The sequence below is a fragment of the Gekko japonicus genome, unplaced genomic scaffold, assembly GCF_001447785.1.
Source record: "Gekko japonicus isolate JY-2015 unplaced genomic scaffold, Gekko_japonicus_V1.1 scaffold102, whole genome shotgun sequence".
Taxonomy (NCBI): Eukaryota; Metazoa; Chordata; class Lepidosauria; order Squamata; family Gekkonidae; genus Gekko; species Gekko japonicus.
In genome coordinates, this window is record NW_015172006.1 from 1,279,356 (window position 1) to 1,291,882 (window position 12,527).

The 12,527-nt window shown below is 49.3% G+C and overlaps 1 protein-coding gene across 1 annotated transcript in view; it reads right to left on the reverse strand.

Moving 5' to 3' along the window:
- Positions 1 to 12,527, reverse strand: part of COL27A1 (collagen, type XXVII, alpha 1) — a 399,797-nt gene that overhangs the window by 53,873 nt on the left and 333,397 nt on the right. The window contains exons 45-47 of the mRNA XM_015420171.1: positions 5,671 to 5,727; positions 5,174 to 5,227; positions 1,368 to 1,421 (exon numbers count right to left, since the gene is read on the reverse strand). Of these exons, the coding sequence (XP_015275657.1) occupies positions 1,368 to 1,421; positions 5,174 to 5,227; positions 5,671 to 5,727 (165 nt within the window). The remainder of the gene's footprint in view (positions 1 to 1,367; positions 1,422 to 5,173; positions 5,228 to 5,670; positions 5,728 to 12,527) is intronic.

Consider the following 12,527-nt stretch of genomic DNA (forward strand, 5'->3'; position numbering starts at 1 on the left):
CTGCAAGTGAATCACTTCTGCCAGCCGAAGCAACAATTCTGATAACGAGCCGGCAGGTGGGGGTGACGACTTTTATAGTCAAGAAAGCTAACACTTAGGCAGAAAAACTCACTTAAAGGAGACCAGTTTCTTGACACAGATTTGGAAGGGATCCTAGAGGTCACCTACTCCAACCCCCTTGCTCAGTGTGGGAATTAGTCAGCTACAGCACCCCACTCTGCTTAAAGGAGCGCACGCCTTTAAAAATGTTTTTAAATGATTGAAAAAAGCATTTACAGGAGAAATTCTTGTGGGGCTGTGCCTTTAAGAAAGGGGGCAGAGCCCCCCAAAGCCCCACCATAGCTATGGGCCTGCATGTGTCTCTATTGTATCTCCCCATGTCCTGTGGATACTTTTGTGTCCATGCCCCTCTCCCCACCCATGCCACAGTGTTTTCAAATAAGGGCTGGGGAGGGAAGCTCTGTCCCTCTCACACACGCACAAGATTTTAACCTTCTTGGTCCCCACAGTGGGAATTGGCGGTGGGACCTTTTACAGTCATGGGGTCCCCAAAGCCCCCATTCCTTTGTACACCATGTGTGCTCCAGCGGGTATCAGGACCTTTCAGAGGGAAGGTTCAAGAGTTATCCGAGGAAGGGAGTGTCGACTCGTGAAAGCTCATGCCCCGAAAATCTCATGGGTCTCTAAGGTGCTACTGGACTCAAACCTAGCTGTTCATGCTCTGGTGGTCCTTGGGCTCTGAATGAACATGGCGAAACATTTCCCACCCCTCCCCCACATACTGTACATACTCAGCATTAGCGGCTTAGACCAATAAACGTTAAGTCAAAAAAAATCACAAAAACATAGGAGTTATTATTAATAAAACAAGTCATAAAAACGTGCCAAAGCACAAGCAGCATAAAATGCCATTCAGCAGCTTAAAATGATGTCGACATAAACACGTCCTCAGTGCAAACCGGACCATAACAACAGCTTTAAAGGATGGACTCCTGGAAGGGAAACAAAGGTCGGGCAAAAAGGTGTGTCTTTTTTCCTTGCCCAGGGTTGACAACAGGTCAGGAAAAGGGGGGGGGGGCTTCTGCTGGTGACACTGCAAATGGTAAGCAGAGTTTTCACACCGTGCCACCAGTCTAAATCAGGGCCACACATCATTGCTGTTTTCTTCTTCCAAAAACATCCCGGGAAGATCTGATCACCAATCTCTCAACGCCACCTCCACCTTGCTAGGCTTACTGGCGTACAAATAGGAACAACGGCAACAAGAAGAGGTCACTGCATCCTGGTTCGATCGTCTATTATGCACTCACACACCCTACCAAAACAAGAAAACCACTTCAAAAAGGAAGGAAGTTAGCGTTTCTTACAGGTAACCCTTGCTGTCCAGGCTTTCCTCTCTCTCCATCCAGGCCTTCTTGGCCCTAAAAACAAACGAGAGGAAGGAGCAGAGTCAGCTTATGCCACGGGATACTTTTATCTTATTGCACCAATTGTATGGTTATGCTGCCCTCCCCTCCAAGGAGCTCAAGGCAGCATACGTAGCCCTCCCCTTCTCCACGTTATCCTCTCAACAGTGCTGAGAGAGAGGTTAGACCGAGAGGATCACAACGGGTCCAAGATCTCCCAGTGGGCTCCACTCATGGCTGAGAGGGGATCTGAATCCAGAGATCCCCCCTGATCCATTACTGTGACCACCGCCATCACACTGGCTTTCTGTACAGGGGCAGAAAAGAATAAACAGCTGTGAGCCCGGATCAATTAGTAATAATTTGAATATCATTATCAGTGCAATGCAAGCCCTCTCGGATTACGTAAGAACTTCAGAAATGTTTGATCCAGTCTAGTAACAGGAGGGAGGGAGGGAGGGAGGGAGGGAGGGAAGGAGGGAAGGAAGGAAGGAAGGAAGGAAGGAAGGAAGGAAGGAAGGAAGGAAGGAAGGAAGGAAGGAAGGTAGGTTTATAAGATATGAAGTGACAGACACAGACATATAATGGCAGTCTTCAGCATGAAGAACCTGGTCTGTTTGTTTTAAGATGAGATTGTTGTACCTGTTCTGCAAAACACCCTATCCATGGAGGTCACCATATTAAAATAACACTAAATCTACATCACCACCACCACCCCGCAAAAAAACCCTAAAAAAATCAAACATACTCAGGGTTCGAATGCAGCCGCCAATGTTTTTTAAAGTGCTGGATTTAGTTCACATTTCTCCTTATTTCCTCTTCCCAGAAAGTAATGCCTTCCCCCTTGCCTAATTCCATAGCTCCAGAAACTCTGGTTGGTCCCACCCGCCCTGGTCCTCTCTGCCTGCACGACCTTCCAAGTTTTGCCTCCTTTCCCCGCTATGCATTTGGAAAACACAAATGCTACATTTAGTTCCCTGTAGCCTGGCACCAGATGAAAGGCACTAGGCAACAAACTGACTGGTGAATGGTGCCATTTTCGAGCACAGGGAATTAATATTGCTTTTTGAAGAGCCAGGGATGGGGGGGGGGGTGAGATCAGGCATCTTGAATCCACTGAGCCGACCACTGTTAGGTGTCCAACACATGTCCCTTTATGGGTGGTTAGTGGAAACGGACAGCTGACGGGGCCCCTCCCACTGCCCATTCTGAACCTGCAGAAACAGCATATATATATATATTTAGCTTGGGCTCACACCCATATAAAGGATCTCTTTGGATGACTGAATCAATAGGCCTGGTCTACACATGCAGCGCCAATGAGATGCAGTGAGATAACAAAGCCTGTCACACTTCAATTTGCCTGGGGGCGGGAGGAGAATCATATATTCCTGATTCTGGCCATGGAGGAATTGGGGAAGATCCTGCTAGCTAGCAGCAGATGAAAAACATCTTGCTGACTTTGCTCTCTTCTCTGCTCACAGGTATATATGGCCTGGGATTGACAGGAGGCGCAAGCCGAGAGGCAAGAGCCCAAGAGTCCTTTGGCTTGGGCCTGGAGTCCTTTGGCTTGGGCCTGGAGCTAGGCAGGAGATCAACCAATGGAAAGAAAAGACCTGCCGGACCACTGGAAGTCTCCCCACCGTTATGTGTCCAGTTTGTTTTTTCTCTGTGCATTGCTGGCTGCTTTGGATCCGCACCGGGGGGGGATATAAATATGCTATAATAAAATAAAATTTTACAATTTTACGCTGCGCCCAGCCTTTCTAATTCTTTACAAGTAAAAAACAACACATTGTGTTGGACCCTGTAATGTATTGGAAATCGCTTACATGAATCCCCTCATTCACTCCCCATGCAAAGCTTGAGCCGGATGAAGGCTCCACTGAACTGCATTGCCATTGGTCGCCCTCTAACAGCGACCAATCAGAAACTGTACAGGCTTCAGAAGACTCTCATTGGTTTTTAACTACACAATCTTATTGGTTGTTATCTGTAAATAGGCGTGGCTATGTTAGCCCGGGAATGTTTAAAAGGAGCCTAGCTCCCAATGTTAAACTGTTCTGGTTATGAATGCGTTTGAGTGCTTGTTCGTTACTTCATTAAAGCTGAATCACTTTGCTGAAATCACTCTCGAGTCTTTGTTAGCGGTGATCTAACAGACCCCAAAGCAGCCAGAGCAGTCGATGAAGACTCAACCTTTTTCCTGGTCCTCCTATCCTAGGTTGGCCAGAAGCGCTCTATAAAACTCCCAGGCGAGGCTACTCTTAGTCCTAGGCATTCTTCCAACAACGAGCTTCCACGGGTTTGTTTGTAAGAAGTTGTGAAACATAAAGAGCATCCCTGTTCGGTCTGTCCAAATGTTCATCTAATCCAGTTTATCTACTGCACTACGGGATCGTGTCAACCATCCCGAGCCTGGAAATTAGAGAGAGCCTGAAATATAACTTGGACTTGTTTCGGTTTGGATGACCACAGTGGCTGACCAGATGCCCGAAGAAGTCTACAAGCAGGGAACAGAGGTCAAGGCACACCTCCTCCGCTGCTGCCCCCAAGATGTCTGGTTTTCCACCTTTTAACCCTTGCTCCTCCTGCCATTTTCGTCTTCTGCCTCACTAAATCGTTCCCATACTGCTTTGATTTGTGTTCCCGGACGTTAGTCTTGTTCCATGTACACTGGCTTCCAATTTACTTCCGGGATCAATTCTGGATGCTAGTATTGACCTTTAAAGCCCTGGACAGCCTGGGACTAACTTACCTTGAGGACCTGCTTCAGTTGCCCCCACCATCTGAGGCTAGACAGGTAGTGACCGATGTTCCCTCTAAACTGTGGAGTCCTGTGAGCAAGAATTCTTTTTTTGTGAGCTACTGGCATTAAAGTTGTGAGGGAGCGATTTGGCTACTGCATCAATTCGTTTGCTCTGGAGCCATCCTTCCTGAGCTAGGACAAAAATGTGTGAGCCGGAGGCTAAAAAATGGTGAGCTAGCTCACACTAACTCAGCTTAGAGGGAACACTGGTCATGACCAATGTTCCCTCTAAGGTGTGGAGTCTTGTGAGCAAAAATCCTAACTTGTGAGCTACTGGCATTAAAGTTGTGAGTGAGCGATTTGGCAACTGCATAAATCAGTTTGCTTTGGAGCTGTCCTTCCTGGGCTAAGACAAAAATTTGTGAGCTAGAGGCTAAAAAACTGTGAGCTAGCTCACACTAACCCAGCTTAGAGGGAACACTGGTCGTGACCTGAGGAAGGGGCTTCTCAGTGGTGGCACCAACACTTTAGCACTCCCTTCCCGTGGAGATCTGGCTGTCTCCTTCTATCAGTGTCTTCCGCCAGGGGGTGAAGACTTTTTTCTTTTGCTTGGCATGCCCCCAATAACTGCTACCGGCCCTCTGCCATGGTTCGGGTATTGTTTATGTGTTTTTATTGACTTGTGTCACAATTCTGAATGTCGTTTTTAATTGTTCAAATATATGTATGTGCGCCACACCTTGGGAGGACCCTGATCGGGTGGCAAGGCAGCATTAAAATGTTTTAAATCAACAAACAGCCACAACTCATGTCTATCGGGCCACGGGAATAGGGTCCCTGAGATCCCGCTCACCCCACTGACATGGCCCCAAAACTCCAGAGGGAGCCTCATCGCATGGCCTGGGATTCTGGGACAGACAGAAAGCCTATCGGCCCCGTGTCATGGAACATCACAGAGAGGAAAGAACTGTTCCCAAGATGGTTAATTTCCTAACCAGGCATTTGGAGTAGGACTCACAGGATAACCAGGGTCTCCCGGCTCCCCACGATCACCTCTGTCACCAGCTGGGCCCTAGAAAGAAGGCACAAGAAATGTGAGATACAGAGAAAGCACAATCTCGTCGCTCAAAGGCCTGCCGCATGTCCTGCTTACTTGAGAGGTCAGCTTAGCTGTCACCAGAGATGCTGCTATTTCATTCGTTCCCACCATTTTGTTCCTTTTAAGAGACCCGCCTCTCAAAGGGGCCCAGCTAGTCTGAGCCTTCCATCTGACAATGAGTGAAACGCCTCTTTTCCTAGAGAGCTTTGGGTTGGAAGAGAAGTGCTAGTTGCAGCAGGTGGGTCAGGGAGAAGAGCAAAGCCAAACGATTCAGGTTGGAAACGAGAGCGCTGCCCACTGACCATCTGTTTCCCCACTTCCAATACAGCACCAGTGAAGGCTGAAATCTCTCCTGCAGAGGCAAGAGGTCTCTCCCCAACCCCCCAGGTCGTGCAGTTGATTAACCCAGGGCTTACTCTGTCTCCAGGTGGACCGGGAGGCCCCTCTGTCTTCCCGTCATCGCCTTGTTCTCCCTGCAAATGAAAACACCAGTATTGAAACAAGCCATGCCTTACAAACCAAGGAACTTTGGTGAGAGCAAAACATAAACCCCCCCCCACATGTCAAGTTCCACAGCAAAGTAACTCTCCACACACATTTCCTAAGAAGTGTTATGCTTTATTAGAGAACAAAATTGGTACCATATCCACAGGATTATTGTTAAGAATGACTACGGGGCGGGAACATCCCTACATATAGCAGGACGAGGCAATTGGCTGAGCAAATGAATTCCGAGCCCGCACGCGGGAATTCTCCCGTGGGAGATTACATAATGAGCAGGAGACTCGCAGGGTCTCATGAGAGCAGTAAGATTCACACCCGAGGTGGAACGCAAGCCCTCCCTTCCTCCCAAGGTCAAACAGATAGGCCGTCTGGCATAGCTGGGTCCCACGGTCTCCTAAGCAATGTTTACTGCAAGCTGCTGAGCTGTGAGCAAGCGGGAACAGGGAGGGAAACAAGCAAAACATGACAGCTAGCTGATACCACATAGACAACTGGTTAGACTTTTCCAGTTCCACCATGGCTGGATACAGACCAAGTCACTGGGAAAAACCAAGGACAACGTTTTAAAGCCATATAGCTTGCAAAGAACTAGGATTGTTTTATTTAAAAAAAACCTTATATCCAGAAGGGGAAAAAACCCCACCCCATGCCGCCACCACTCCGTTACTCATGGGATCTGTAATCCTCCAGTGATGACTAAGAGATGACTGATCTATTGCATGTATATTCTGACTGCCCCCCCCCCCCCAAGAGAGACAGGGCACTAAAGTGCTGACAAAGTTTTGAGACATTAGGCTCCTGTCTTGTCAAGTCCAGAATATGCAACTGTAGAAAACACAACACAGGCTGCGGTCACACAGAATATTAGCCACACTAGAGAGATGGAAGACAGGCAGATTTTCCAGGCGTGATCTCACCGCCACATCTGGGAAGCGTAGAGCTCCCGTGGCTCACCTGAGGCTTCCCGCCGAAGATACGGGGTAAAAAACTAGTACCTCCGAGGTACTAGTTTCTGGTAACCATGAGGCAAGGGAGGGCGTCTGATCGCGTTTCCGGTGGCATCTGGCGCCCACCCATGTCCCCTTGCAAAAAGGTTTCCCCCCCCCAAGTCTCCATGGATGCGCACAAGCACCCAACCGAGCATGCGCATACTTTGGTGTACAGAAAAAAACAAACCCGTCTGCCGCACTGCGCTGCTTCTTTGCCGCGCCGCAGGATTGTCCTGTGATCGGCACCTCCCCCCTACCCACGGGACCTCCACGAGACATCTGATCGCACAACCATGCGTTATTTTGCCCCGGGGCAAACAGCCACGCCTCCCCCCCCCCCGATATCCAGCCCGTGTGCCCGGGGCCGCAGATGCTTAAAATGGGACCCAAATCACATCCCGTCAGGGAACTCTGGGTGGCAGACATGGCTCCCTTTTTACCCACACGACTATCTAGTGAGGTGAGTCAGGATGAGAGATGACAGCTGGCTCAAGGGGACCTACTAAGTTCCACGGTACAGTTGGGATTTGACCTCAGACCTTCTCGGCCCAGCACTTTAAACACCGCGTCACAAGAGGTCTCAGATGCAATAAACCACTCTCTAAAGTACTCCCCTGTCCAACCACAGCAGCTTTAAAGTCTGTGCACAAAGGGATCCCCAAAAAACCAAGAGTGGTTTCCCCACATTGTTTTGGCCAGGTTCTACATACCCCATGCTGCTTCATGAATGCATTAGACAGGTAAGCGTGACCATTTGGTGTAGTGGTTAGGACAACGGACTCTGATCTGGGAGAACCGGGTTTGATTCCCCACTCCTCCACAGGCAGCTGCTGGTGTGACCTTGGGTCGGTCACAAGTTCTTTCAGAACTGTTCTCTCAAGGGCAGTTCTCGAGAGAGCTCTTTCAGCCCCACCTACCTCACAGGGTGTCTGTTGTGGGGAGGGGAAGGGAAAGGAGTTTGTAAGCCGCTCTGAGACTCCTTCGGGTAGTGAAGGGCAGGGTATAAATCCTATCTCTTCTTCTTTTTCTTCTTCATTTCATCTCGGGTCTCAGACTTGGGTCCAAACTACACTTTGCATACACCCCATGGTTGCCACGGGGACAAAGAAGGGTGCCAGCTGTGAGTTTCTCGTGGAAACCCAATTCAGAAGCAGTGACACGTGCAGTCCCTTCCCCCAACTGGGCAAATAGCTCTCCTCGGGGCCCATCCTACCCCCATGCCGTGGCCCCAGTCCAAATCAGGCTTCTGCAGCCCTTTCCAAATTCAGTTCCTTGCAGCAGGCGTCCTACTGGAAGCCCCTGTGATGATCACATCGTAGACATAACGTGCAGCCTGGCCCTCACCCAATCGTTCTGAAAAGGAAGGAACAGTTGGTTGGTGTCACTGTTTTAGAAACAAGTATTTTTGTCGCAGTAAGAAGGATCCAAATCAGAGGAAAAAATGTATTCCCAACAGGACCAAAAATAGTATTTCATAAATCAAACCGGAAATTGTAGTCAGTTTCAATGATGGCAACTTTCTTCTCAAGTACTCTTGAATGACAGAACGTTCCCGCTACAAGCTGTGGAAAGCTGCTTTCCCTTGGAAGCTTCTCCAGCAGCAGCATTTATAAATTTTACTAATATATAACATGGTGTAAGGTAACAGTAATATATAACAGATCGTGCGCAGGTTAACACATGGCGAAGATGCGGGCCTTTTAACAAATAATTCCCTTCAAATAAAACCTAGGACATTTAACACCTGGTTTCGTCTTCTCATAAAGCTGTCACCCAAACATTCTTCATTATTTAACTATAAAGCACACGAGACAGATCAAGATGGGTAGCCGTGTTAGTCTGTCTGTGGCGGTAGAAAAGAGCAAGAGTCCAGGAGCACCTTAAAGACTAACAAAATTTATGGCAGGACAGGAGCTTCTCCTGAAGAAGTGAGCAGTGACTCACGAAAACTCATACTCTGCCACAAATTTTGTATAAAGGATGGCGGTGGTACAGCTTCAGGGCTTTCTGGATGACGCTTCCATGTTAGATCCCTTCCAGTCCGGCTTTTGCCTGGGACACGGGATGGAGACTGCACTGGTCGCTCTTACAGACGACCTCCGAAGGCACCTGGATCGGGGCAGTTCGGTGGCGCTGTTGTTACTTGACCTGTCAGCTGCGTTCGACATGGTCGATCACCAGCTGCTGGCCCGCCGCCTCGCCGATGTGGGGATACAAGGGCTTGCCTTACAGTGGCTTGTCTCTTTTCTCCAGGGTCGGGGACAAAGGGTGGTGCTAGGGGAACAGCAGTCCGGGAGACACCCACTTGAGTGTGGGGTGCCCCAGGGCGCTGTGCTTTCCCCAATGTTGTTTAACATCTATATGCGCCCTCTTGCCCAGGTGGCTCAGAGGTATGGGCTGGGTTGTCACCAGTATGCTGATGACACCCAGCTCTATCTGATGTTGGGCGGCCGGTCAGACTCCAGACCGGAAGATCTGGACTGGGTGCTGCAGGCCGTGGCTGGTTGGCTTAGGCTGAGCCGGTTGAGGCTGAATCCGGCGAAGACGGAGGTCCTGTGCCTGAGTCGTGGTGGTATGGGGTTGGGGGTCCCACTCCTGATGTTCGATGGGGCACTGTTAGTGCCATCGTCAGAGGTTAGGAGTTTGGGAGTGTTCCTGGATCCCTCCCTGACAATGGAGGCCCAGGTAGCAGCTACTGCAAAATTGGCCTTCTACCATCTTTGGCTGGTTCAACAGTTTGTTCCGTTCCTCGACTGCTGCGACCTGGCTACAGTGATCCATGCGACAGTCACCTCGAGACTGGACTACTGTAACGCTTTCTACATGAGGCTGCCCCTGTCTCAAATCTGGAAGCTGCAGCTGGTGCAGAATGCTGCGGCCAGGCTGTTGATGGATCTCCTGCGTCGGGAGCACATCCAGCCTGTTCTTAGGCTACTGCACTGGCTGTCAATAGCATACTGGATTCGCTTCAAGGTGCTGGTACTTACCTTTAAAGCCCTATATGGCCAGGGTCCGGCTTACTCGAGGGACCGCCTTTCCACATTTGTTCCCCAGAGAGCACTACTGTCTGGGGCACAACAGCGTCTAACTATTCCGGGCCCCAAGGATGCGAGGCTCACCGTTACCAGGGACAGGACTTTTTCGGTGGTGGCTCCTTACTGGTGGAATGAGCTCCGGGAGGAGATCAGGGCCCTGCGGGACCTTTCACAGTTCCGCAGGGCCTGCAAGACGGAGCTCTTCCGCCAGGCTTTCAAATAGGAGCCGCCACCAGTGTTACCACCAACTATGCCATGTGTACATCGGGAATATTGGACTGGCCCACTACTGACGGCGCCATTCAACATCTGGCCCATAGGATTGGCCTGAAGAGCAGAAAATGATCGGAATGAAAACGCACGCCATCCACTTTAATATCACTTAATACTGCGAGCATGTTAATGTTTATTGTTGATATTAAGTATGTTTTATGCTATTTAATGTTTTATGGTTTTATGTGAAATCGGCATATTTTGCCATCCTTTGTAAGCCGCCCAGAGCCTGTTTACAGGGTGGGCAGGGTATAAATATAAGTATAAATAAATAAAGCACACGGTTTTGAAAACACACTTTTCAAACAATTGCTGTTTGGGTTCATCATTCTTGGTTTAGTTTGTTTTTTGTCTCCAATTATTAAGATTAGCATGGACTTCACGTTCCTGGGATCCCAGATCACCGCAGACTGTGACAGCAGCCATGAAATTAAAAGATGCCTGCTCCTTGGGAGGAAAGTGATGGCGAACCTAAACAGCATGATAAAAAGTAGAGACATCACCCTGCCAACAAACGTCCACATGGTTAAAGCAATGGTATTCCCAGTAGTCATGTGTGGCTGCGAGAGTTGGACTATAAGGAAGGCTGAGCGCCGAAGAATAGATTCTTTTGAACTGTGGTGCTGGAGAAGACTCTTGAGATTCCCTTGGACTGCAAGAAGATCAAATCAATCAATCCTAAAAGAAATCAACCCTGACTGTTCCCTGGAAGGCCAGATAATGAAACTGAAGCTCAAATACTTTGGCCACCCAATGAGAAGGGAGCACTCACTGGAGAAGACCCTGTTGCTGGGAAAGATCGAAGGTCAAAGAAGACGGGGAAGGCAAAGGACGAGATGGTGAGACAGTGTCATAGATGCGACGAACATGAAGTTGAGCAAACTTCAGAGGACGGCGGAAGACAGGAGGGCCTGGTGGGAGCTGGTCCATGGGGTCGCGAAGAGTGTGCGACTGAACAACAACAACAATTTCTAAGCAGAAAATACTGGAACCAATGGAATAAGATATTAATTGTAAAACAATTCCTTATAAAAGGATACACACAGGTCATTCAGAACCTGGACCAAAGTTCCCATCCCAGTGTTTCCTTTTCCAAAATGGAAATGGAAACACAGAACTCTGTTAAATGTGATATAAAACAGGATGCAGTAAGACTTCGGCTGCCATTCTAAGCTGATCGCATCACGGGCATGACATGGTAGAAGGAGGGTTCATCGATCAGATACCTGGTGGCCAACCACAACCACCCTGTTTCGCCTCATGTTATAGTCTCTTCGAGCAAAAGTTAAAAATAACGGCTGGAGTAAAAAGCCAAAAAGTAAACACGCAACCAGAAACGGAAAATGCCACGGCCAAGGGAAGGCCCTTTGTCATTGGCAGCCATCCCAGTGAGGGAAGCATCAGTTTGTAATTTCGGGGAAAAGATTCCAGCTGGCCAACGCTCAGCTCAGCATGACCCCTTTGAGGAGCTCTCGATGGAGTCAGTGGAGAGGGACAACTGACTACAAAGTGCCACAGAACTGCACACTCCAACACCGTGGAGAGCCTTTGACTGAAGAGGGCTCTGGGGACAGACAGGCCTCCTACCGCACAGCCACACTCAGCTCCCTTGGTGAGCTGGCATGCAAGCCATCTTAAAACTTCAACAGGTGTTCTCTTTTCGTTCTTTTGCAAGAATTCCTCGGGAGAGCCAGCGTCACTCAGCAGACAACATGTTGGACTTGGAAAAGTCCTGGGTTCGAATCCCTGCTCAACCACAGAGGTTCACTGGTTGACCTTGGACCAGGGGCTGTTTCTCAACCTAAACTACTTCTCAGGGGAAGTGGAACGGGAGTATCTTTATGCGCTCATGGCCTGAAGCTCCTCAGCCAGTTCAGTAAAGTGGTTAAGAGCGGTGGACTCTAATCTGGAGAGCCGGGTTTGATCCCCCACTTCTCCACATAAAGCCAGCTGGGTGACCCTGAGTCAGTCACAGTTCTCTCAGAACTATTCTCTCAAAGACGGTTCTCTCAGAGCTCTCTCAGCCCCACCTACCTCACAAGGTGTCTGTTGTGGGGAGAGGAAGGGAAGGAGATTGTAAGTCGCTCTGAGACTCCGAGTAAAAGGTGGGGTATAAATCCAATCTCTTCTTTGGCTTCTTCAGGAGGCCAGGCGCTCCACCCAAGGGAAGGGGCAAGGCACCAAGGACCCCAGAGAGCAAGCGGTGGGGTGGCTACTCCAATCCACTGCTCACTGTCCAGACAAGGGAGCACATGATAATCCTGGCAGCCCGCTGTTGCTGCCTCCCTACTCATCATCTTTTGGTGAAGGGGGTGAAGAGCACAGGGAAAGATCAGGGGTCGTTTCGTAGAAAAAGAGCTAGGGGGACTCATTAGCATAACTCATTACCATATGCCACACCCCCTGACATCACCGGAAGTGTGTCATAAGGCCACACCCCCTGACATCACCGGAAGTGTGTCATAAGGCCAC